We start from the raw sequence: 27,905 nt of genomic DNA, 5'->3' as shown, positions 1-27,905 counted from the left end.
TGCTCTGGTTCTCTGTTGGGCAGCCCTGTACTAATGTGTGACTGCATGTTTACAGACACAACACTGATAGTTTATAATGATCTACCGATAATTTATAAGTTATTTATCGATAATTATTGATAACTTCATATCAGTTTTCATAAGTAATCATGCGTGATGTGTTTCTTGTTTGTCTCCATCTGCTGGTCACATAACATTTATCTAGAACCAACACTCTCCACACCTTACTATTGGTTGATTACTGTGAGGAGAAGTGGCAGTATTGGGATATATTGATGTACTGCTGTGTAATGAGATGAATCTCCAGACTCAGACAAACTGGAGTCTCTGGAAGGTCTGTGATCACTGATAAACAAACACACAGATATCTGTATAGAGATGGTGTTGGAGGCTGACGTCACGACCACACCATGGTGTGAAGCCCTCTGTGGTCTACGGATGGTTTTAGGCGGAGCTAAAAGAATCCAATCAGATTGAGTTTAGATTCACTAATGATCTTGTATGATTGACATGACCATTAGACTGTGACATATGCTCTATGACTGAGTTGAATGTAATAAAAGTCCTAAAAGTCGAAATGTTTAATTATTCAGCTGTATGTAAAAAAATATATCGGAAATTATATACTTTCTATCTCAAACATCAGAGGTTTTAAATTCCAAAACTACAAAAACATACATTATGTGACAATTTTGTCTGTACTACTCCTCTGTGGATTAAACACAATCTCCAGGCAAAGGGGGCAGACTGAAGTTCTGAAAATGATTTAATCAGAACAAAATCAGCAGTCATTAAGAGAAACTTCCCAGCCAACACTTCAGAGATCTCACCAGAAAACATGTAGAGAAGAATCAGAGGATGACCATTAGAGTAATCTCAGCGACAATCACAGCACTCCTTCACTACAACCTCCATCTTTAATAACCTAAACATATTATTATCATTATAATTGGACCGTTCTGTCTTTATTCAGTCTTATTACTATTTGTTCTTTATAATTTATTTTGTATTGTGACATAACTTCACTGTTGACCCTGGCCAGACAGTAAACCCAGGATAGAGGGGCTGAGTGAATGCGGTGTGGACTCTGTGGAGGAGGGTCATTGTGTCAGAGATGCTGTAGAAGGACAGAGTTCCTGCACTGTGGTCCATATATACTCCTATTCTGGAGGAATTGGGAACTATGGAGAGTTTAGTCTCTTCATTATTGTGCCAGAATGAAGAACTGGAGGGAGAGCAGTACAAACTCCAGGACTGGTCACTACGTCCAAACCTACACTCATTACCCACACCTTTTCTCCTGATGCTTTCATATGATACAGCTATATCAACCCCATCACCCCCACTCCACTCAGCCTCCCAGTAACAGAGTGCAGACAAACCCTGTCCACCCAGTACCTGACCCCACCCATCAAATCTCTCTGGATGATCAGGATATGACTGGATTGTGTTACTGCATGTCACCTCTCTGTTCCCCTCAGACAGACAGAGGTGTTTATGTGCTGTGTTGGGATCCAGTGTGAGATCACAGGAATCTGGTGGAGTTGAGGGACAAAAAAAAAGATTCATTCAAATCAATAAACTTCAAGAAATTAACAAAACATTTTGAAATAAAAAAAAGAAAATTTTAAATCCCTGAAATCAATTACCATTAACTTATGAAGGCAATTATCACATTAATCAATTGTAACATTCATTTTGTGTTAAAACTCATATTTCATCAAATGTTATTTTAATTTTTTAAACTGAATTCAAACAAATTAATTTGAAACAAAAGGTTTAGAAAGATAGTCAATCTCTCTCTCTCTCTCTCTCTCTCTCTCTCTCTCTCAATCTCTCTCTCTCTGTGCGTGACTGTGGTGCGTGTGTGTGTGTGTGTGTGTGTGTTAATAGTAGCTTTGATTTTTCCTTCTGTACTCTTAGTTTTAACTGCTGTCAGTTTCAGAGTGAATCTCAGAGGGGTGGAAATTACCTGCTTCTGATGGTTGTAAGTTAGAACTCAGTAATAACAATAATAGTTCAGTAATAACTTTCTCAAAGGGAGAAATAATCCAGCAACAGGGGCATAGCTTCTGAGCTTTAGAGACAAAATATGACTAGTCTGCTAATGAATCAATTTGAATATCCCCCTAAGTTAATGGCTACGGGGTGTGTTTAACATTCAAACGTGAAATTATTTTCATATTGTGGCATTATGATCCTTCATCAAGCACTGTTTTGTTGTGCATGACGGTGGGGGATTTATGGCTATGCAAACCCTTCTCTAGTCATGTGGCTAGGTCTGGAAAATTAGAAGTGGGAAAAGAGAAAGAGGGAGAGAGACAGACAGACAGACTGAGACAGACAGAGAGAGAAAGAGAGAGGGAGAGAGAGAGAGGAACTTAAGAGTGAATTTCACTTGGGAGAGAAACGCATGCTTGGACAAAGATGATGACTCAAAGATGACTCTTCTCCAAACTGAAATTAAATGTCCCGCACTCCCAAATTTCTCAGTGTCCCTCATCACAAAGAGCTGGTAATATTTAATTGCAATAGTATATAAAATTGACTAAGATAATTAGTAAACCTTAGTATCAGACACTAGAACTCTAAATTATCAGACAGTTCTTGAATGTCTTTCAATAAATAAAAAAAATGTGATCTAAAAAATTTGATCTGAGTTTTTTAGATGACCTTAGAGATTAGGGGTCACCTATTTGTCTTTCCCAGAAGTGTGGACTTGCTTATTGTCTGTGCTATCTTTGTAACTACTCTGTCACCCACCTGTATTTGAGAAATGAGTGATCAGTTGGAGGAGAGGGTAATTTATAAAAAGGGCCCTTTTTTTTTTTTTTTTTTTAATTACCTAACCTTTTACAGCATCGATTTTCTGTGGCACTCTTTTTCTCTGTAACTCCCTGTCTTCATCTCACTCTTAATATTTCTGAATAATGTGTATCGGTTTTCTCTTTCTTTCTCTCTCTCATTCTCTCTGTCTGCATCTGTGTATGAGACTTACACTGTACGAACTGTTCTCTGTTTCTCAGCACAGGACAACTGATCTTCTTCTTTTGTCCACGCATTGGGAAAAGAAAACAGCTGATGGTCGACCCTTTTCTATCCTCCGGTTCACGAAAAGGAATAATCTTGATGTCTGTCACTATACATACAGTAATAAATGAACAAGAACAAAACAATAATAATACATGAGAAATATATTATTCTTCCCAAGACTTCACCAATGTATTTGAATCCCTTAAACTTTATTGGAAAATCTTCCAAACTCCTGCTTACAGAAATCCTCCAGCTGCTCTTTCAGCTGAGAGACAGATTTTCTTACATCCTCAAAAGAGAGGTGTGGACTGACAGTGATGCTGGGTAAGTCTTCAGATCCAGGAGGGTCACAGAGAGATGGGAAACTCTAAATACAAATTCATACACATAAACATATATGACTACCAAAAACAACAATAATAACATTAAGCTGAAAACTGTTTGGCACTCGCACAGACGCTAAAAATGCAAACAAGTCTTTATATAGCTCAGGCACATTTTACTGAGTTGTAAGTTTTATGTTGGGAAGAAAAATGTCCTCCACTGTTACCTGGAGGAAATGGATGTGATCCTCTGTGTGTGAAAGCTGCTCCAGCTCAGCGTCTCTCCTCCTCAGATCAGAAATCTCCTGCTCCAGTCGCTCCAGGACTCCTTCAGCCCAACTCAGTTCACTCTTCTCCCGAGATCTGATCAGCTCTGTCACCTCACGGCGCCTTCTCTCAATGGAGTGGATCAGCTCAGTAAAGATCCTCTCACTGTCCTCCACTGCTGCCTGTGCAGAGTGCTGTTAGGAGACACACACACACACACACACACACACACACACACAGGCGGAGGGCGGTCTGTTACATTCACACACTTCACTCAGCTCTTACTCAGCCAGTCTGTTCCCTACACTGTGACTCAGTGGGATTGGACAGTAGCCCAACACCAGACTCCTCACTGACTGACTGGAGGAGAGCCCTGACTGAGCCCTCAAATGACTCCTCCAGCAGCCAGCTCTTGTCTTCTCCTCTGTTCAGCACTCACCCTCAGAGACTCCACAGCCTGTCTCAGCTCTTGCACCTCCTTCTCTCTCTCCTGGACTCTCTGCTGGGTTTTCCTCTGACTTTCTCCCAACTGCTTCTGTTACACACATGAAACACATCACACATGACGTGTTTGTGCTCAACAAAAACAAGAAACAGTAGACTGAGAACACAAGTCAGTCCGGAAATTCAGGTCTGTCTCCGATTAACATGTGCATGTGTTAGCTTTTCCAGCTATGTTTTTATGTGAACATCAGTTTTTAATCAAGCCAAAAAGTTATACATCAAATATTGAATACAGAAATTACAATTTTTTAATAGACCGGATGGCTTTTTCCGTGCGAATATTATATATTCATGCTATATTTACACACTAAAATCACCACAAATCATATGTGTTTTCTTAGAGTCTGGATCATTTGGACCCATACCTGTTTTTCAACTCTTTCTCTCTCTGGCAAGACCATGTCATGTCCGTTGTGTCCTTCCATAACACAAATCACGCAGATACACTGTTGGTCAGTGTGACAATAAACTTCAAACAATCTCTCATGAAGAGAGCAGATCTTCTCCTGTAGTTGTCCAGTGGCATCAATCACTTTGTGTCTCTTTCCTGAGTGAAGTTTTTCATGTTGTTCAAAGTGAGTTTGACAGTAGGAATCCAGACACACCAGACAGGACTTGATGGCTTTGAGTTTTCTCCCAGTACAAACACCACACTCCACATCTCCAGGTCCAGCATAACAGTGAGCAGGAGGAGCAGCAGCTTGGAGTCTCGTCTTCTTCAGTTTCTGCACTGGTCTCAGACTGAAGGTCTCTCTGCACTGGGGGCAGCTGTAGACTCCCTTCTGATCATCCTGATCCCAGCAGCCCTTAATACAGCCCATACAGTAACTGTGTCCACAGGAAATAGTCACAGGATCCTTAAGGAGATCCAGACAGTGTGGACAGATCCGGTTGTGAGTTACTTCCACTGAAAGACTGACATCTGACATTTTGCTGTCTTTATCATTCACCACAGTTACTATCAAATAAATAAATGCACAGTGAATAGGAATCTCTGATCACTCACACGAGTGACTTCCTGGTTTATGTGAGAGAGAGTAAAACAGGTTTGTTTTAATTTGTTACATCACACACATTTCAGTGAGAGGCGTGTTCATTGACAACAGCCTCCAACAGCCTAAAATAGCTTCACACAACTTGATTTAAAAAAAAAAGAAAGAAAGAAAAAAAGACATTAAAGCCAGGCCTACGTGAGGCTGTGGTGGGTTGTCCTTGTTGCGGGTGATGGTTAGTTAACCATTCTGAACCATTCACTCATTGTAACTCATTGCAAACTTTTCATGGTCTGTTGATGCTATAAAGACTTTTTTAGTTGTGCATGAGCAAAGACCGTCATTACTTTAATAATGCATTTTCAATGATGAAAAGATGCATTTGTTTTGGCTGCAAAGTGGAAAATGTTAATCATTAATGATTTTAAAAAATGTGGAGCTGATGGAATGGGCATCAGTTTGTTTTGAAAATTGCTGTGGACAGCGATGGGTTTGACGTGTTCACACCTTTTCTCGGTGAAGGGTTCGAGCATTACTAATGCTTGTATTTCATTTTATCACAGAAGCTGGGTTTTTTCAGTCTAATAATTGTATTTTGTCTGGATCAGGTTTAACACAACACACTTATTGTCATTAAACCTATCACTATAACTATGCCAACTATGCAGTGTTAAATAACTGAGAGCTACTCAGGTCAGACACATGTTTAATTAACACACTACACCTGATCAACTACACCACAACAAAGACAGGGACACATCATTTTTATTCAAATTTACTTACATAAAAAAACAAACAAACAAAAACTCAAAAATAAACTATTTACAGAAATGATAAGAGCTTTGTTTCTGATTGCACAGTAATTTATTAGTGAGAAGTGTAAGTGATGACTGGTGAAATGTAGTGTAGTGAAATGTCTGTGTATGTGTGTGTTTGTGTGTGTGAGAGAGAGAGAGAACGAGAGAGAGAACAATAAACTGCCTTCTTATCGCTATTCTCTATGATTTAATGAATTCAAGAACATATGAATAAAGCGGATGAAAAATGAAACATTTTCAGTGTCAAGAATCAAAACTCAAATTCTAGGAGAACAAAAACTTACACAGTGTATGTATGACAGTCTTCTTGTACAAAATTCTCCTTCTCTGATTCACACACAAACTCTCAACAATGGGGGCACACTGAGTTTCACAAAATGAAGGGAAAAAAAACAACAAACACATTAAGAGAAACTTCCCACAGTCAGAGGATGATCATTAGAGTAATCTCAGCTACAATCACAGCACTCCTTTACTACAACCTCCATCCATAATAACCTAATCATGTCTGTCATCTGATAATACAGCACAATCATTGGATCATAACTGGACCATTCTATTTTATTCATTTTGGATGGTGACATAACCTCACTGTTGACCCAACACAGACATAAAACCCAGGATAGAGGGGCTGAGTGAATGTGGTGTGGACTCTGTGGAGGAGGGTCATTGCGTCAGAGACGCTGTAGAAGGACAGAGTTCCTGCCCTGTGGTCCACATACACTCCTATTCTGGAGGAACTGGGAACTATGGGGAGTTTAGTCTTTTTATTGTTGTGTCTGAATGAGTAATTAGAGGGATAACAGTCTAGACTCCAAGACTGATTATTAAATCCAAACCCACACTCATAACCCCGTCCTTTCCTCCTGCTGTCTTTATATGACACTGATATAGAAACCCCATAATCCCCACTCCACTCAGTCTCCCAGTAACAGCGTTCAGACACACTCTCTCTACACAACACCTGATAACACCCATCAAATCTCTCTGGATGATCAGGATATAGCTGTACTTTGTAACTCCATGTCACCACTCTGTTCCCCTCAGACAGACAGAGGTGTTTACTTGTTGTGTTGGGATCCAGTGTGAGATCACAGGAATCTGGTGAAGTTGAGGAATAAAAAAGACAAATGGACATCGACATTTTAAAAATGAAAAATTAACATCTCTTAACGTCTCTTATCGTCTCTGTTTCTTGCTCTTTCACTGTAAATCTACACCTCCTAGTTAATTCACTCACTCATTATCTAAGCGGCGGGTGCTGGAGCCTGTCCCAGCGCTCACAGGGTGAAAGGCGGGGAAAGACCCTGGACAGGCAGTCCATCACAGAGACTTAACTATATCGCGATATTTCATGGTACTGTTTGTGGTACGATATAAATGACGATATGAAAGCAGTACCTTTCAACACTATCTTTTTGGTTACGCATCAGCATACAGTCTTGAGAGCTGTACAAACACATAAAAATGATCCCAAAAAAATAAATCTTGACCATCATCAAATACTAAACTATACCAGTTAAGTAGGCTAAAAAATAGAATATGAATTCTGTTTTGAAAAATATTTCCTTGATAATGTAAGATTACAGTGACATCTGAACAGACATGGTTGAGGATAAGAGAACTGTTGAACCTGATGGTCTTATTACCATGGTTACAAAGAAAGCTTCACACCTCTGGCACCACATTACAGTAGCCAAGAGCAACTGATTAAGCAAAATACAACCAGTAATGGGCAAATGGCAACCACCACAGACAAAAGGGGGTGTTTAGAATTAACACCAAAATTCTGATTTGCATTAAGCGACATTGTAAACCTATTGTCTGTTGCCATTTGCTTCATGGCATAAAAAGACAATCATGGTAATAGTACTCTGAGTTAAGCTTTGCAGGATGACATGCTGCCGGATTCCATCAGCACCTAATAAAGCTTTTGGTCCAGTTCCTTTACTTCTAAAATCACAAGAAAATCCAACAATTGGATGTTACAATAATCTTACAATTGCATGTTCCATCTACGGTCCATTTTCTGTCTTTAGCTAAGCACAATGCCACCTCCTCTGTCAGTTCGCTCCAGTGTTTACTATTTTTTTTATCATAGGAAGTGCCACCCCTCTGAATTAAAAGAGTTTGCTTAACGTTACTTGTTGCTGCTTTCTCCTCGCACAACTTCTGCCCTTCCTCGTATTCTGGTTGGTGTTTTTGCTTGAGGTGGTAGAGCAAATTTGATGTGTTTCCACTCTTTGTTGGTACAGGTTTTCGACACACTTTACAAACCAAAGACGTTTGATTCACATCCGATCTTTAATATCTGAACCACTCCCATATTACAGAAGAAACTCATTTTATGGGGGGATTAACTCCTCCTCCTCGTCTAGGGTTGAAACTCCACCTTCCACCACGCTTGTTCTCATTCTGCGTGTGACATGGTGAGATGCCCACGTTGCAGCACGTACGTAAACACATCATCAACTATATCGTCAATATCGTGGGATGACAGATTCTTATCATGGTGAGGAAATACCGGTATATCATGGGCAATATGATATGGCACAGCCCTACTGTCAACTTCACTCATCAACTGTCACACTGTGAGTGTCAAATGCTAATTCACTTTCTATAAAAGAACTGTTCTCTTGCTTCTGTCATTTCTCTTATCGTCTCCATTTATTAATATCTTTCTAGTACTTATGTAACTCATGATTCTCTCTCTCTCTCTCACTCCCTCTCAGTCAAATTCAGCAAGCTTTAGAGCCATGTCTGTAATATATGCACTATTGCCAAAACAGATCAAACAAGAGAACCAATTGTAAGATTATAATGACATCTGAACAGACATGGTTCATGATAGGAGAACTGTTTAACCTGATGGTCTTATTACCATAGATACAAAGAAAGCTTCACACCTTTGGCGCCGCATTACTGTTGGAGCCAATAGCAATTGATTAAGGCAAAATACAACCGGTAATGGGCAAATGGCAGCCATCACAGACAAAAGGGGAATTTAGCATTGACACCTAGATTCTCATTTGCATCAAGCAACGTTGTAAACCTATTGTCTGTTTGCTTCATGGTATAAAAGGCCGATCACGGTAAAAGTTCTCTGAGTTAAGCTGCGGCGCAAGCGGACTTGCTGCCGGGTTCCACCACCACCAAATAAAGCTTTTCCCCAAGCGCGCTTTTGCTCCAGTTCGTTTACTTGTAAAATCACAAGAAAATCCAACAATTGGCGAGCCAGCCAGGAGGGTTTGGTACGAGAAAAACTCATCGACACAGCTACAACGAAGAATAATTCGGCAAGAAGAATCGCGGACATTTTCCGGTTGAAATTTCAAGTCGGAGATCGTCAAGACAAGAGTCGGTGGGCCAGTTATCATCTCGAAGATCTTAACTTGGTAAGAAATGTACTACCCCTCCTGAAGAACCCTTTTTTAAGCTGTTTTATAAGTAAATAGACCAGTAAATATACGCGCAAGTAACTAACAGTGAAATTTCGGTAAAACACTGTTCGTAAGGGCTCTATTAAGTTAGGCCGAGGTACCGAGGTCCAGGCTAGGGAAAGCCTGTATAGACAGCTCACGTCGTCTCCCCGTAAATACTTAGTTGTGACCTGGCTACTGTCACAGTTATATGTTTCGATTAGACTGACGGAGTGTGTACTATAGTGTTAGTCATCTCCAGTCGAGCCGGTTATCAGACTTCTAATCGGAGGTCGATGGAGAGACTAAGTGACTAGGTTGCTGGACGCCTTCCTATGGTTAGGAAAGGGTGTCGTAAGCTCTGAAACAGAATTCAATACTGTATAATTATTTTTCGCTGTGAGAGAGTTAAAAATTGGTGCTTTTCTTGATTGTGAGAGAGTTAAGAAGTAGCGCATTATGCTGGTATTGTAAGTTGTTAAGCGAGCTTCGGGTTCCGACTATAAGTCAGGAAATGTTCTAAGTAAAATTAGAAACGCTGCAACTAGTTGCTGGACACCTTTCTATGGTTAGGAAAGGGTGTTGGTGTGAGCGACACAGAATTCAATACTGTATAATTGTTCTCTTTGAGAGAGAGTTAAGAGTGCATTATAGTGGTATTGTAAGTTATTGTGGTTGTGTTGCGACGTGGAAGTCTGACGGTGAAAAACTCCAAGAACGGAGTTATTTTGTAACAGTAGCCTAAAAGCGAACTTGAATATTGTACTTTTCTCAAGGTTATACACTGAAAGAATTTGTATTTGTTTAAGTCGCTAAAATTAAGCAATCTTGCCTTCCAACTTGAGTTTGGAATGAAAGTAGTCTGTTTTTTGTTTAGTTTTCGTTTTAAACTGTATACAGCCTTCCGACGGCGTTTTGGAAAGATTAATAATCTATTTTAAAGGCAAATTGTTAAATGATAAACCTTCCTACTAAGATCCGGAAAGAGTCGAATTTCTAACGGGCGAGAATTAACGAAAAGAGTCCACATCATAGGATTATTTGGTATTTTGAAAGAGTATCCGTTTTCACTTTGATCTCCAAATATTCCTGGTTGTAAGTCTATACTGAATTTTGAAAAATAGACTATATCTTTTTGACGAGTCTGTGCGTGTGAAGATAAAAACTCACTGTTTATAGTCTGTTCTTGTTTTTTAAAAAAAAAAAAAAAGGGATTATAAATTTCAGTTTCCTGTCGGTAACTCTGTGTTCTTTGGCGCTTATAGTCATTTGCACCAAGATAGCTGTGTGTATTCACACTTAAACGGACATCCTCAACACCACCGCTAACACCCACTCTGTCTGCTCTTATACCCGCGGAAATCTATTGTTATGGCTGCTGAGTTGTCGTCGGCTGCGCAGATCCGTGTTCATGGGGCTGGGCCATTGAAACCTACGACAGAACGTCACGGAAAAGCTCCTCCAGACGTAACAATCGCTCAGATGATGGACAGCCTAAATTCATATATGGAAAAACGGCTTGGATTAAGGAAATGCGATGACGACATCCAACGGAAATACAACATTAAACTTTCCGAGGACAGACTCTGGACCTTACCTGACATGAAAAAGGCCTGGGGAAAGACACAGCGGATGTCTGCAAGCAGCAGACGAGACGGATGGTCTGTTATTTTGTGCAAGCAAATTAGACAACATCTGCATAACTGTGAAACCCAAAGACTGAAACGTGAAATCGTTGCAGAAAAAGCAAAGGTCAAATCATTATCTTCTCTATTACAAGAGGAGAAGAAAGAAAAAGAGAAACTTTTAGCTGAAAGTCAAAAATGGCTAAACTTAATCTCAATCCAACTACAACCAAAAGACTGTGATAAAGCAACAGCCTCTCCCAAGACACACGAAGGAGACACCAAGCAAGGGAAGCCAGAAGCGCTCTATCCATTCAAAGAGCTGAATGTCACTGAGGAACAACATCGCCATTTGCTGAGAGAACTGCCACATGATTATGACAGCAGCTCAGATGGCTCAGACAGCGAGGGATTGTCCGTTGACGCACCTGCTCCTGCATCTGTGACAAAGGACAGCAGTTCACAGGCCAAATCTATCTCCACAACAAGGTCTAACAATTCATCAAAGGTTAGACTTGCTCCTGTTGTAATCAAACACCAGAGAACTGAAGTGGAAGTGCAAAGCGAAGAGGAGTTTGAGGAGGATGGCCAGAGACGGAGTCGCACTGTGACAAAGAAGGTCAAAAGATACATCCCATGTAAGACTTATCAACCAGCCACACCGGAACAAATTGATAAGTGGTCCAAGGATTTACCAGATGCATATAAACAACCACGCAAGTCATGGCAAGTTCTTGAACGCTTACGAAAAATTTACACTCTACACCCACTAGACGCTGCTATGATCCTGAATTTGAACTTAAGAGACAGCGATCAAAAGAAGCTCTCTGAAAGTGTAGAGACAATGGTGGGTGAGTCACAGGATAATATTGATACAGGATGGGAAGCTGTACGAACCTTTTTATATGAACTGAAACCGGCAGAAATCAACTGGGCAAAAATTACTGCATGCACGCAGAAAGCGGGGGAAAGTGTTGCAGAGTATGAAGAACGCTTCACACAGATTTGGCTGGAACATGCTGGCTTAAACGACGGTGATGATCTGAGCAAGGACACTGGCATGCCCTTGAAAACGGCATTCATGAATGGATTAAAACCAGAGATATCCAAAGCCCTTAAAGTCCGTTATGATGACTGGGATGGTGTTGGGACAGCTTTCAATCAAGTTGTAGACTGGTCAACAAGAATTGAGAGGACACAGGATGCCAAACTCAGAGCCTTGCAATCTAACGCTCTAAGGTACAAAAAAACTGGACCTGAACACAGGGATTTGAAGGGCAGGAGACATGACCTGAACAAAACAAGAGGTGGACATTGTTATTACTGCCACAAGCAAGGACATTGGAGTAAAGAATGCAAAATAAGGCTCAGAGACCAAAACGAAAATGATAATGATTTAGACAGAAAGTTCCAACGGCTAACTGAGGAACAAAAACGAACTCTTCTCAAGGCTGTTGAGCCGCAGGAAAACTAGAGCTCCCCTCTCTGCAGCACCTGCTAGCGGCAGTCCATCAAAAGGCCGACGGACCCTATGTGTGTGCAAAAATAAACAATCAAGATATTGATTTCTTACTGGATACTGGAGCCGAACTGACTGTTATACCCACAACATTTGCCAGCAAAATGACATTCTCCTTAAGCCAAGAAAACATAATGCCTGCAGAGGCTGATGGAGATCACCACAAGTGTGAAGAGATTGTCACCGCTCTGGACATTGATCAGCACATCAAAGAAACTCCACTGCACAACCCTGACTTGGTCCTCTTCACAGATGGGTCATCAACTGTAGAAAGAGGAATAAGGAGTGCCGGATGGGCTGTGACATCAGACACAGAAGTTTTGGCAAAAGGATCAATGTCCCCAGGTACATCAGCCCAACAAGCAGAACTCAAGGGCCTGATTGAAGCATGCAAACTAGCTAAAGACAAAACTGCAAATATCTATACAGACTCAAGATATGGGTTTGGAGTTGTACATGATTTTGGACAACTGTGGAGACAAAGAGGGTTCATGACAGCAGCTGGTACACCAGTAAAGAATGGAGAGCTGGTAAAGGAATTACTAGAAAGTCTTCGGCTACCAAAAGAAGTCACTGTCCTTAAGGTAAAAGCACACACAAGAGATGCAACAAATGAAGCCAAAGGGAATGCCCTAGCAGACGCTGCCGCTAAACAAGCCGCAAAGGAGGGGGGAGCACACACAGCGGCACTGAGACCACTGGAAAAAGATAGACAATCAATCTCTGATATCAAACAAATGCAAAGTGAAGCATCCAAAGATGAAATTTGGACATGGATGGAAAATGGAGCAAAACTGCAACATGATAACATTTGGCGATACGGTACACGAACCGTGGCCCCTGAATGCCTTCTCCCCTATTTGGCAACGCAAATTCACTTGCTGGGTCATGTAGGTGAGGATAAAATGATCCACAGATTCAGTCGAGTATGGTGGAACACCAACTTCCGAACACAAGCGCGACATGTGATAAGAAGCTGCATCACGTGTCAAAAGAACAATCCTGGAACCAGAATTAAGATCCCTGCTGGGGGAACACCAGCCCCACCTGGTCCATTCCGGCATCTTCAGGTGGACTACATAACTCTGCCTAAGTGTGGGAGGTTTCAGGATGTGCTTGTCATAGTAGATAAATTCTCCAGATGGGTGGAAGCATTCCCAACCAAACATGGAACAGCAGCCCACACCGCCAAAACACTGGTGAAGGACATCATTCCCCGGTGGGGCTTGCCAGAATGCATAGACTCAGACCAAGGAACACATTTCACATCCACAGTCTGTAAAGAAGTGTGTCGTATGGTAAACATAAAATGGTCACTACATTGTCCTTACAGACCACAAGCTTCAGGCCAAACAGAGAGGATGAATCGTGTCATCAAAGAACGTCTGTCCAAATTCCATCAGGAAGGAATTCGTTGGCCCGAGGCTCTACCCATTGTGCTCTGCAGCATCCGAGCAACGCACAACAAGGAAACTGGACTAAGCCCTTTTGAAATCATCACAGGCCGGCCCATGCCCCTACCTGGAACAATGGATCTGCGCAAAGCTGACATACATCTAACTTCTGACAGCCTGATGCAGTACTGTGAACAACTCAGTCTCGCAGTACAAGGCGCTGAGAAACAGGTTTTCAGTGCATGGCAACCACCTCCAGAGGGGGGGCATAGTCTAGTGCCTGGTCAGTGGGTAATGATTCACAAACCTCAGAGGGTAGCATTAGAGGCCAAGTGGGAAGGTCCATATCAGGTTCTTTTAGTCACTAATGCAGCAGTTAAGGTGCAGGGAAAAGACAAGTGGTACCATGTGAGCCATTGTAAATTAGCAAATCCACCTAGAGATTAGGGACAGAATGGCGGAAGTATTTATCAGAGTCCAGAAATGGCGGGACTAGGGTTATCTAGGCTCTAGCTTGTCGCCTGAGGATGAAGAGAATCATATTACCACTGATAAATACTGTAGCTTCCAGCCAAAACTAAATAGGGATATTTTAGGCGTTTATACAGATGACAATTCATTTTGATGTCGATGCAGTTTGGCCAGGTGCGTTTCCGTTTCCTCTCCTGTGTGTCATTGCAGGTATTCTAGTGAAAAGGAGGATCCTAAACAACCCTCTAGAGAAGGATGGACTGGCTGACATCAGACGTCTACACTGGACTGTACCTGACACCTGACTGACATCTGCGGAAGAATCACAGGACACGGGACACATCTGCATTGGTCAAACGCACAATATAGCACAGCCTGCTTCAGAACATCTCATCCACCAATACAATCCAGCACCATAACTGTTGAATGCAATCACCCACCATGCCAACAATGTCATTTTTAACAATGCTGTACATCCTTTCAATATCAGTATATCATCATAAAAAGATATTCTATTTTATACTGTAAGCAGAGATGCCTGTATTCAGTATTAGGCTGTGTACATGATTACTGTCAACATATCTTGGTTTCTTTTTCTGTTCTTTTTCCTCTTTCTGTTCATGTATTTTCTTACAATTATTTCTTTTTGTGATCATGTTTTGTTATGATCAAAGGGGGGATTGTAAGATTATAATGACATCTGAACAGACATGGTTCATGATAGGAGAACTGTTTAACCTGATGGTCTTATTACCATAGATACAAAGAAAGCTTCACACCTTTGGCGCCGCATTACTGTTGGAGCCAATAGCAATTGATTAAGGCAAAATACAACCGGTAATGGGCAAATGGCAGCCATCACAGACAAAAGGGGAATTTAGCATTGACACCTAGATTCTCATTTGCATCAAGCAACGTTGTAAACCTATTGTCTGTTTGCTTCATGGTATAAAAGGCCGATCACGGTAAAAGTTCTCTGAGTTAAGCTGCGGCGCAAGCGGACTTGCTGCCGGGTTCCACCACCACCAAATAAAGCTTTTCCCCAAGCGCGCTTTTGCTCCGGTTCGTTTACTTGTAAAATCACAAGAAAATCCAACACAATCATAATAATGATAATCATAATACTCATAATAGTCACTGTAGGAGCCAGATATTGTTAAAACGATTTTTGTTCATAGTGTTTTCGCTTTTGAATGGTGCCATCATTGTTGTGCTGCCTGGTGCATGTGGAGGTGGGTGTCAGTTGTGGAGTCGGGGTTTGTGACACGCTGATTGGTTCACGGTGGATCCCCTGGTGCGCATGTGTGGGGATTGGAATGGTAAGAAAGTAGGAACGCTGCTGCAGGGTGGATGTTTTTTGAACACGTGCGCGCTTGAAGGCAAACAGCCTTTTGACCACCATCCGTAAATTTATGACTCTGAGATGTAAATATGATCACAACTGCAAGAACTTTAAAGGAAAGAGTGATGTAACTTTTGAACATGATTCAGTTTGTTTAACGAACCTGAAAATAAACGACGCCGACATTCACCGTGGTCGTGAGTAGCATGCTTCAGAGCTCTGGTGAATGATAAAAGTTACAAGTGGATATGGATGCGAGTCGAAATTTACCCTTCCGCGTGTCCACGAGAAAGAAGTGGCTTAATTATAACAAACATAGAACCGAAATTTTGCCACTATAGTCATAATAATTATAATAATAATAATAATAATAATAATAATAAATTAAAGCATAGTAGTCGCTAAGGAGTTACTTATTTTATCTATAATGTAATCATTCAGCTATGAGTGTGTGTGTGCGTGTGACTCACATTGTAGGAACTCTTCTCTGGTTTTTGGCTCAGGAGGAGAAATGATCTTGATGTTTCTCACTATAAAAATAAGAGGACTCATCATTGAACTGTTCAAACAGGAACTGACTTGTACTGAAATATTCTTCACAATGTTACAGTAACAGTATCTAAAATAATATCTAACCCCTACCTTTACTGGAAAGTCTTCCAACCTCATCCTTACAGAAATCCTCCAGTCGCTCCTTCAGCTGAGAGACAGATTTTCCTACATCCTCAAAAGAGAGGTGTGGACTGACAGTGATGCTGGGTAAGACTTCAGATCCAGGAGGGGAACAGAGAAACGAGAAACTCTAAACACACACACACACACACAAAATCACACATATGCACGCACACTCATACACAAGTGAAATCTTGTCAGGTGACAGACTGAAACAAAACCTTATACTGCCGTCAGCTTACACACATGTTACTGAGGAGAAGTCGGTTACTGTTATATTGGTGATCACTTTGTCCTCTACTGTTACCTGGAGGAAATGGATGTGATCCTCTGTGTGTGAAAGCTGCTCCAGCTCAGCGTCTCTCCTCCTCAGATCAGAAATCTCCTGCTCCAGTCGCTCCAGGACTCCTTCAGCCCGACTCAATTCACTCTTCTCCCAAGATCTGATCAGCTCTGTCACCTCATGGTGCCATTTCTCAATGGAGCGGATCAGCTCAGTAAAGATCCTCTCACTGTCCTCCACTGCTGCTTGTGCAGAGCGCTGTTAGGATACACACACACACACATACACACAGACACACACACAGAGGAGGGGGGTCCATTACAATCACACACTTCACTCAGCTCTTACTCAGCCAGTCTGTTCCCTACACTGTGACTCAGTGGGATTGGACAGTAGCCCAACACTGGACTCCTCACTGACTGACTGGAGGAGAACCCTGACTGAGTCCTCAAATGACTCCTCCAGCAGCCAGCTCCTGTCTTCTCCTCTGTTCAACACTCACCCTCAAAGACTCCACAGCCTGTCTCAGCTCCTGCACCTCCTTCTCTCTCTCCTGGATCCTCTGCTGGATTTTCCTCTGACTTTCTCCCAACTGTTTCTGTTACACAAATAAAACACATCACACATGGCCCATTAGCACACAGACAGATTATGTGTATAATGAATTTCGGTATGATAAAAACGTCACTATCTCGACTTTAATTTTGAGCCTGTTTGCACTAATAAATTTAACGTTTTTTCAGTCTGATTGTGGTTTAAAGTCCAAATCCCTTTGCCTTTGATTATGAATTTATAAATATAATTTTAAAATGAAAATGCTTTGATAAGTATTTGATGAGTACCCTGCAGTAATAAAAAATTGCAATCATAATCCATACGGAGTATCAGTAGAGACAATCACCATGGAAGTGAACCACAAATGAATGTGTTATTAAATAAAGAGAAGGTATTTAGCCCCCACAAATGCCATTTCCTTTTCTTCTCATTTTAAATAAATTCATATGTATATAATAATGTGATAAAATGAAAATTAAATCACTGTTCTTTACACTGTCGAATATCACAATATTACATCAGTGTAACGAGCTCATTTCCTCCCCCGCCGACTTCAGCCATTCAGCCATCAGCGTCGCCGGTTTTCTAATCACCTGTCTATTCACTCATCACCCACACCTGTCTTCACTTCCATGCACGCAGTCACTCTCTCTTACTTAAACCCCCCTGTCTTCATGGAACACCGCGAAGTCTACACTTGTCCCATGTGTATTCTGAGCGTTTATACTTACATAAATGATTTGCTTCCACCAAGTTCTCTCGTTAGTTAGCTTTACCACGTTCTGTTATTCCTTTGCTTATTTCAGTACCTTGTTTTGTTTGATACCTTCTTGTGTTTGTTTTTCTATAAGTTGGTTAATAAAATCTGCCACTCTGCACTTTTGTCCTGCCCGTTGGTGATTCCTGAGCGGGGAAAATACTCGATTTAAGCTAATGTTTGTCCATCTTTAAAAAAAAAAAACAGCTTTAATATCTCTGTGATGATCTTTTATGGTTTGCCAAGATTCGTCAATAGTTGAAAAGATTAGTTGTTTTCCGTTTTTTTTTTTCTTTCGTTGATGCACTTGGCCGTTTGTATCAATTTTAAATCTTCACCACACTGTGTTCGCCCCTTCTTCCAAAACTCTCCAATTATAGTAACCATTTCGTCAAGAGGAGTTAAGGAATAAACGAGGGGTGATTTAGATTAAAGTTCGATTACAGCTCTTTGCGTTACGTTACCCCCTCGTGGACGGCTAGTTTACTTACATTAAAAATGCAAGTAAATGGAAGAAACGTTCGCCAATATTTATTCATTTTAATGCAGTTTCAAAACAAGCACGTGTCAGGATCTTATGAGTACAACGGCGTCGATTATTAATATAAGTATATATTGTGGCGTTCGTGATGAAAACATTTCAAAAGATTCTCATATGGTTTTTGCAAAAAAAAAAAAAAAAAAAAAAACACCTCTTCATTCCCTAATTAGAGAGTTGGTGTCTCTCACTGTTAAAATATGAATTACATTACGTCGAAAAGCCATGTAAATAAAATCATAATTCAGTCTGTCAGAAATGTTCAAATAATTACTTCAGATCCAGATGACAGTTATGAGTGGTCATTTACACATAACATCACTGAGCTGTAAGAGAAGTCCCTGTACATACCTGTCTTTCAGTCCTATCTGCTGATACTGATACTGTTTTATGGTCTCTGTGTTCATCCACCAGACACAGATAACACATGAACTGTTGGTCAGTTCGACACCAAAGCTTTATCAGTTCATTATGATGAGGGCAAATCTGGTCTTGTAGTTTTCCAGTGGCATCAATCACTTTGTGTCTCTTCCCTTTTTGAACAGATTTTCATGTTGTTCAAAGTGAGTTTGACAGTAGGAATCCAGACACACCAGACAGGACTTGATGGCTTTGAGTTTTCTCCCAGTACAAACACCACACTCCACATCTCCAGGTCCAGCATAACAGTGAGCAGGAGGAGCAGCAGCTTGGAGTCTCATCTTCTTCAGTTTCTCCACCATTTCAGCCAGTATAGTGTTTTTACCCAGAGCAGGTCTTGGAACGAAAGTCTCTCTGCACTGGGGGCAGCTGTAGACTCCCTTCTGATCATCCTGATCCCAGCAGCCCTTAATACAGCCCATACAGTAACTGTGTCCACAGGGAATAGCCACAGGATCCTTAAGGAGATCCAGACAGACTGGACACATGAACTGGTCATGAAATGCTGAAATACTGGTCTGCCATTTTACTGATCACACACTCAGAAATATGTACATATAATTAAACACACACTGATCAGCTCAGATCAGCTGTGTTTCTCTATAAGTGAAAGTACATATGAGTTCCTGGTCCTGAGAGACAGTAAAACAGGTTTGTCTGACAGTGACAGATCACTCAAATTTCCCTGAGAGGAGTGTGAGTGAGTGAGTGTGTGAGATGTGAGTGATGAGAGAGTGTGTGAATGAGTTAGTGTGTGTGTGTGTGTGTGCGTGTGTGTGAGAGAGAGAGAGAGAAAGAGACAGAGAGAGAGGGAGAGATAGAGAGATTTTGCCATTCAAAATTCAGACATTTCTTTTTTATTATAACTCTAATGCTCTAATGCCAGTTTGAGAGTCTACTGCTCTCTGCTGGAGACAGAGAGACTTACAACAAATATCCTCTGTAGAAGATCTTACAAAGACAGACTTAATACATACAGTCTTTACACAGACAGTCCTCAGTTACAATGGTCTCCCCAATTATTCAAACCTCAGTTAAAGACTAATATCAAAACCAGAACCTGACCGGCAGTCTGAGTTATGACAGCAGTAGATCTTGTTTGATTTTGACAAGTTTATTCATCTTTGCCTTATATTATGTGAATGAGGATAATGTTCCACTCGAAGTATAAAGATGATTTAGGACAAACCTCTAAGGATAATGAATTATGATTTACAAATTAGTATATTATTTGTAGTTATTACTTATAAAACATCTGCTATCAGTACATCACTAATTCTTTTCTGACACTGGATTCATAAATTCATGTTGTAATAAGTGAAAACACGCCCTGAATGAGAAATGAGACTTTAATAGGAGTAAAATTAATTTCAATGTTTAATGTTTTACATATCATTTTGTTTCATGTATTCAATCTGTTTGAGTATTGTTAATCACTAATGGCTGTGAATTCTTTGTCTATTTTAATATGACCTCATCATGCAAATTCATGTGCATTTTACAGAGTGTTATGTCTTGGGCAGCTGTAACATGAGTTTGAGCTGAAACCAAAGAGAGTTTGCGTCATGTGACTGGACGCTATCAGAGCGGTAAACCATTTTAAAGTTCTGCTCTATCAGTCTAGTCTGATCAGTGTTGAAGGATAAGACAATGTGACCATTATTAAACGTGTTGGTGTGTCAGAGAGCGCTTTCACTGTATGTGCATATGACTGAAAATGACAGGGCCACCTGTACTGAAGAAAATGCCATGTTTGAGATGAATAAAAGCAAAATGAGAGTGAGCACATTTCATATTCCCAGTGGACATTGTTGCAGGATGCCTTAATCATAACTGTGACATTTCTAATTCTACAGTTCCATTTTATCCAGTTATCTTCCTTCTCTCCCTGGTGCAATTGTCTTTTTATAAGTGTGTATTAAAGTAATGAGTAAATACAACTTTAAATTTAATGTTTAACAAAGGGGATGCATTTTGGTCATTTTGCTAACAAGGGGGGTGGCATACCCTCTCAACCCCCCTCAAAACACAACACAATCATTTGACATTATGGTCATAACTAGATCATTCTGTTTGTATTCATTTTGGATGGTGACATAACCTCACCTTTGATCTGACCCTAAACCCAGGATAGAGGGGCTGAGTGAATGTGGTGTGGACTCTGTGGAGGAGGGTCATTGTGTCAGAGACACTGTAGAAGGACAGAGTTCCTGCCCTGTGGTCCACATACACTCCTATTCTAAAAGTACGCTTGTCAAAGGGGAGTTTAGTCTTTTCATTATTGTGTCTGAATGATACTGTCCATTTAATATCATCATAATTATAATTATCATCATCATCATCATCATCATCATCATAATTACAAAACAAACCCCAGGACTGATCATTAAGTCCAAACCCACACTCATTACCTCGTCCTTTCCTGCTGATGCCTTTGTATGACACTGCTATACCTTCATCATACCCACTCCACTCAACCTCCCAGTAACAGCGTGCAGACACACTCTCTCTACACAACACCTGGAGATATGTGTCAAATCTGTCTGAATGATCAGGATATGACTGGAATTTCCCAGTGTTGCTCACACTTCTGTTCCCCTCAGACAGACAGAGATATTCATGTGCTGTGTTGGGATCCAGCTTGAGCTCACAAGAATCTGAGAGAGTTGAAGGATAAAAAAAAAACCATTACACATTTTATTCAAATCAAATACAATTCAGACTTCAATACAACGTACAATTTAAAAAAAAAAAATTTACTTATTGCAATTTACCGTGCACTTTTTGTGTGTTTTGTGTTTGTTTATTCTCTCTCTGTGGTGTGTGGGTGTAGAATTCTGTAGGTGGTCTTTGCTGGGGGGTTTTCTCTGACTGAATGATGAGGTAATTGAATGTCCCATTGTAACGGGCTCTTTCTCTCACCCCATACACACGGCCTATGCAACTGCTCACCTATGAGAGCAATCACCTTTTTCTTACTTTTGCTATTTTAATGACATATAATTGCTGTTTTTTTCTGGTTATCACTGAACTTTAATTTCAGATTATTGTATCAGAGAGTGGGTGGTGTTTTCTTTTTTTGTGTGTGCACGTTTTAAATGAAGGTTAGATCAAGGTACGTGAACAGCTGTCTGGAAAACTCATCTTGTCTTTTGTGTTATTAGGAGTGAGGTAAGATCTGTCCTCTTAGATGGCGAGAACTGCCACAGTTGGGCCGTAGAGTCACTACAATTAGCGAAAATGAGTTTATCAGCCTTTCCCAGAAGCAGCGAAGTAGTGTTACTATTTTTGAAGTCAAGTAGCTTTTCAGACGTGAAGGTCTTTTATCAGTCAGGCAGAGGGGTAGGGTTGACAAATGCCTTATTTAAATGATTTGAAATGCACACACAGTTTTCCTTACATCATCTATGACAGAGGGAGAAACACAGAAAGCGAGTGAGCGAGTGAGAAAGAATGAGAGAGAATGAGAGAGAGAGAGAGAGAGAGAGAGAGAGAGAGAGAGAGAGAGACTCACATTGTAGGAACTCTTCTCTGGTCTGGGGTTCAGGAGGATGAATTTCCTCAATATTTGTCTCTGTCACTGTGAAAACATAAGATTCTTCTGTTGTGGTTTTATCTCAATAAAATGAGGCAAGTTTTGGAACACAGGAGTTATTTGTCATTTTTCAGAATTAAATGACAAAAAAGAGCATTCTACCACTCTTTCCCTCCACTAGTGCCACTGTGCAGTACATTTTTTTATTTAACAGTGGGTGGGTGGGTGGGTCGGTGTGTGTGTGTGTGTGTGTGTGTGTGTGTGTGTGTGTGTGTGTGTGTGTGTGTGTGTGTGTCTTACATTGTAAGAACTCCGTGCTGGTTCGGGGTTCAGGGCAAGGAATGATCTTGATGGTTGTTACTATAAAGACAAAAGGGCTGATTATTAACCTGTTGAAAAGGGAACTGATCTGAGTTTCAGTTTACCAAAACTTCAGTAACAGCGTCTAAATCTCCTACCTTTATCATAAAGGCTTCCAAACTCCTCTTTACAGAAATCCTCCAGTCGCTCTTCCAGCTGAGAGACAGATTTTCCTACATCCTCAAAAGAGAGGTGTGGACTGACAGTGATGCTGGGTAAGTCTTCAGATCCAGGAGGGGAACAGAGAGACAGAAAAGTCTACACACACAAGCAGAAATGTTAATTCTTTAAGAAAGAAAGGTATTACCCAAACCTCAGCACCAAACACAAACATTGTAAAGAGACACTGGAAAAACCAAGTAAAAACAGAACTAGAAAAGAGACACCTGGTGGACATATTCTGAAACTGCACTTTGTCCTTTGTGACTGAAATTACACTCTGCTAAAGATGGAGCACATACACATGCATTCAGAACAAAAATGATCATCTCAACGTGAAGCTTTAATATGTTTGATATACATTACAGCCAATACAAAAGAGATGAAAGCTATTTTAATTAGAGGAAAGTCATTTTAGAGCCACTCCTTTGGAGCCACACACACACACACACACACACACACACACACACATATATACACAGAGAGATACATAAGTACAGTCCTGATGGATGGAAACAAAACTTTATACACACGTTACTCAGGAGGAGTCAAGTCCTGTTATACTGGAGAGCACTTTGTCCTCCACTGTTACCTGGAGGAAATGGATGTGATCCTCTGTCTGTGAAAGCTGCTCCAGCTCAGTGTCTCTCCTCCTCAGATCAGAAATCTCCTGCTCCAGTCGCTCCAGTACTCCTTCAGCCCGACTCAATTCAGTCTTCTCCTGATCTCTGATCAGCTCTGTCAACTCATGACACCTTCTCTCAATAAAATGGATCAGCTCAGTAAAGATCCTCTCACTGTCCTCCACTGCTGCCTGTGCAGAGCGCTGTTAGGAGACAAACACACACACACACATGCACGTGCACACACACACACACACACACATATGCACGGAGGAGGGGGGGTCCATTACAATCACACACTTCGTTCAGATCTTACCCAGCCAGTCTGTTCCCTACACTGTGATTCAGTGGGATTGGACAGTAGCCCAACACTGGACTCCTCACTGACCGACTGGAGGAGAACCCTGACTGAGCCCTCAAATGACTCCTCCAGCTCTTGGCTCTTGTCTTCTCCTCTGTTCAACACTCACCCTCAGAGACTCCACAGCCTGTCTCAGCTCCTGCACCTCCTTCTCTCTCTCCTGGATTCTCTGCTGGGTTTTGCTCTGAGTTTTTCCCAACTGCTTCTGTTGCACATAAAAAAGAAATAACAACGTTTATACACAGCATCTGCATTCAGACAAAGTTCTCTGTGTCGTTTTAAATATTTAAATATTAAAATGACATATTACAGTATATAACCATTTTACCAGTGTAAACTTGTTTGTTTAACTTTGAGACTGTGCACTCAGTCACTGAATTAATTGTGTATTTTGGTTTTGATTTGAAATTTAGAAAAAAAAAATTCCATATATGGCGAAGTTTTTCTGATAAGACTAATTGAGCAGTTTCGGTTGTAACTTTATGAGAAAATAAGCAGTGATTGTTTTACTGAATCCAGATGACAGTTATGAGTGGTCAGTGCACATTCACACACATTATCACTGAGGTTCTCACATTCAGAATTTGACCCCAACCCTGGACTTAATGCTGATGTTATAGAGTTTACTGAGAGGGTAACAACCCAGGACCTGATGAACAGTGACACAAAAAACCCTCCCAAAAGATATCATTATAGAGACACCACAGGCCCAAACAAGTAAAACTACTTCAACTGTAAAAAAAAAAAAAAAACAGCCCCACACCCTCTGGGTCCACCTCAGTGTGACAGTAGATGTGGAGGCAGTCAATGCTCACACTCAGTCAGAGTCATGGTAGGTGTGACAGAACAAACAGCTTCTGTTTTATTAAATACAGATGACAATTATCAGTGGTCAGTGCACATTTACACACATTCTCATTGAGCTGTAAGAGAAGTCCCTGTACATACCTGTCTTTCAGTCCTCTCTGCTGCCACTGATACTGTTTTATGGTCTCTGTGTTCATCCACCAGACACAGATAACACATGAACTGTTGGTCAGTTCGACACCAAAGCTCTCTTAGTTTGTTATGATGAGGACAAATCTGGTCTTGTAGTTTTCCAGTGGCATCAATCACTTTGTGTCTCTTCCCTTTGAACAGATTTTCATGTTGTTCAAAGTGAGTTTGACAGTAGGAATCCAGACACACCAGACAGGACTTGATGGCTTTGAGTTTTGACTCAGTACAAACACCACACTCCACATCTCTGGTGTCACAGTGAGGAGGAGGAGCAGCAGCTTGGAGTCTCGTCTTCTTCAGTTTCTCCACCATTTCAGCCAATATGGCATTTTTACATAGAACGGGTCTTGGACTGAAGGTCTGTCTGCACTGGGGGCAGCTGTAGACTCCCTTCTGATCATCCTGATCCCAGTAGCCCTTAATACAGCCCATACAGTAACTGTGACCACAGTGAATAGCCACAGGATCCTTAAGGAGATCCAGACAGAATGAACAGATGAACTGATCCTCACTTATTTCCAATGACATACTGGATGCTTCCATTTTACTGCACGTACTGTTCTCACACAGTTATTAACACGATTTTCCACACAAACTGAACAGGCATATCAGTTTTGTTTCTGTGAAAACGAGATCAGGAGTGACTTCCACACTCTAGACTTCCTGGTTCTTTCTGAGAGTCAAATGGATTTCTCTTAAAGAGACAGAGCACTCACAATTCACTGAGAGGATGATAGTGTGATGGACAGAAAGAGAGAGAGAGAGAGAGAGAGAGGATGATAGTGTGATAGACAGAAACAGAGAGAGAGAGAGAGAAAAAGAGAGAGCAAGAGAGAGAGAGAGAGAGAGAGAGAGACTGCTGTAAATAATTCTGACATTTCTTTATACGGTTGTTTTAGTGCCTCTGGTGCTACTCTGCTCCCCTCTTCTGGAGACAGAGAGAATTGCCACAGTTTAACTTCATTTCACACTAGCAAAGCAGTAGTGTCACTGTTTTTTAAATTCAGTAGTTCTCAGTGGTGAAGCTGTTCTATCGATCAAGTAAAGGGTCACGGCTGACGATATATATAACCAATGAAGTTCTATGTTCTCTGTCAGTTAACATGAAAGGGGACAAATGCCTCATTTAAATGATTTAAACTGTTTACAAATACTTGTACCTTCAGCACATTCAGAATTCCCATGGAATTCTGTGTCCGGCTTGTGAAAGACTCTTAAGTGGCAGAAAAGACATTTTCCAACCAAAGAGAATCTTCCTGATACAACATTTGAAATACTTCTGCTATGTCACGTAAATAAGCAGCAAAAACGTAAAGCAGTTGAGATACTACAGATCCTTACATTAACAGAAAATGTCTTTGCAAATGTTTTTGCATTGTCTTTTTTTTTTTTTTATTGAAAAATCAGGTTGGAGTTGATTGTATGATGTTGTTCGCAGTGTATTGTTTGTTGTGTCATGTAAAGCCCTTTGAGACTGTAAACAGTGATATTGGGCTCTAAATAAATTTAATCCTGCTAAACACTTAGGCCACACTGTTGAATGGAAAAGTGTGAACCGCTTTGGTGTAAAAAAGTGTTGAAAAGCAAGGTTTAAAACATTCTAGAATGGAAAAAAACTTGATATTAGTTTATGCTTTGGGATTTTTATGATTTTATGTTATTAGAGTGTCCGTGGGACTGTGCACACATTCGTAAAGAGATAGGAGCAGAATTAAATTGGTTTTAGTCCATTATGAGGATACAGATATTTGGAGTTTTCACGATGATTCAGGAAAGGAATTATATTTACTGAAACCTCCCAGAGAGCTAGCAGTCATTTTTCAATATATGAATGTATATGTAACACTGTGATCACACACACACACACACACACACACACTGTGAGCAGTGAATTTGTCTGGTAGTGAACGCAGCAGTCCTTGCTCCCAGCATCCCTCCAGTCACGAGCCTGGTTTTCTAACTTCTAGACAAAGGCTGGCCCACAACATAGCCCAGGTGATAAAAACTCATAACCTCAAAAGTTAGAGATCAATTGGATTAAGCTAAATATCACTCAGAATTTGTCTTACTGTGATTGCTCAATGTTTCTTATTACACAGTGAGTGATCAGTGAGAAGTGATGACTGGTGAAATGTATTGTAGTCTGACCAGCAGGGCTGACCAGAGTTTCCAGAATCCGCAGGATCCAGAAGCCTCTTAATTATGAAGCACCTTTCACCTTTCTATCTCAGAGAGAGTGTGTGATTGCTTGAGATAAAATGTGTGTGTGTGTGTGTATGTGTGTGTGAGAGCGCAAGAGAGAGAGAGAGAGAGAGAGAGAAAGGGAGGGAGAGAGAGAGAGAGAGAGAGAGAGAGAGAGAGAGACTTTAACAATACTTCTACTGGTACACTGGCACCAATACTTTCATTTCATCACTCATTTACACACAGAAGCAGTCTGTTTGTTAGGTTGGTTTGCAGCATAAAAAAAAGGGATCATCATCAAAAACATCACATGTAAAAGATAAATAAATAAAGTTTAGAAAAATAAAGTCATTTTAAAATAGGATAAAAGAAACCCACTAAAAACACTAAAAATTTAGAGATAGAGAGACAGAGAGACAGAGAGAGATTGAGTGAAAATTTCTCTCTCTCTGTCAACAGAGCTAATACATTTAATTTCTTAATAAGTTATGTCCCCAAATGAATGAATCACCGCATACATTGTAAATTGTAAGTTTTGCCTGTCCAACCAAACAATTGAGCAGTTGCCATTTCATTACCTGTCTTTGATTATACCCTGCCCCAAAAATGAAAGCATGTGAGGTAAAAATTTCCCTCCAGATTGAGAGACACCTGACTCAACAAATCAAAATGGACTTTTAGTCGTAAACATCCCACCAAACAACGAAAGATAATTTCCCTGAGTCCACAAAAGTTGATAGAAATAGTAGAAA

The 27,905-nt window shown here is 40.7% G+C and overlaps 2 protein-coding genes and 1 pseudogene across 2 annotated transcripts; all 3 read right to left on the bottom strand.

Annotated features, from left to right (window-relative positions):
• Positions 1–999: 999 nt before the first annotated feature.
• Positions 1,000–5,056, bottom strand: LOC115814604 (tripartite motif-containing protein 16-like protein). Its single transcript, XM_030777502.1, has 6 exons — positions 4,493–5,056; positions 4,063–4,158; positions 3,584–3,817; positions 3,242–3,400; positions 2,999–3,047; positions 1,000–1,535 (listed from the first exon to the last, which is right to left on the bottom strand). Exons 1-6 carry the CDS (start codon positions 5,054–5,056, stop codon positions 1,000–1,002), a joined length of 1,638 nt encoding a protein of 545 aa, XP_030633362.1.
• A 1,446-nt stretch (positions 5,057–6,502) lies between these two features.
• On the bottom strand, positions 6,503–20,741 carry LOC115815449 (tripartite motif-containing protein 16-like; annotated as a pseudogene).
• A 270-nt stretch (positions 20,742–21,011) lies between these two features.
• Positions 21,012–25,512, bottom strand: LOC115814598 (tripartite motif-containing protein 16-like protein). Its single transcript, XM_030777493.1, has 6 exons — positions 24,919–25,512; positions 24,080–24,175; positions 23,579–23,812; positions 22,926–23,085; positions 22,447–22,512; positions 21,012–21,589 (listed from the first exon to the last, which is right to left on the bottom strand). Exons 1-6 carry the CDS (start codon positions 25,510–25,512, stop codon positions 21,012–21,014), a joined length of 1,728 nt encoding a protein of 575 aa, XP_030633353.1.
• Positions 25,513–27,905: the final 2,393 nt, after the last annotated feature.

This window comes from Chanos chanos, chromosome 6 (assembly GCF_902362185.1).
Source record: "Chanos chanos chromosome 6, fChaCha1.1, whole genome shotgun sequence".
NCBI lineage: Eukaryota > Metazoa > Chordata > Actinopteri > Gonorynchiformes > Chanidae > Chanos > Chanos chanos.
This window is presented reverse-complemented; position numbering and strand designations above follow the sequence as displayed.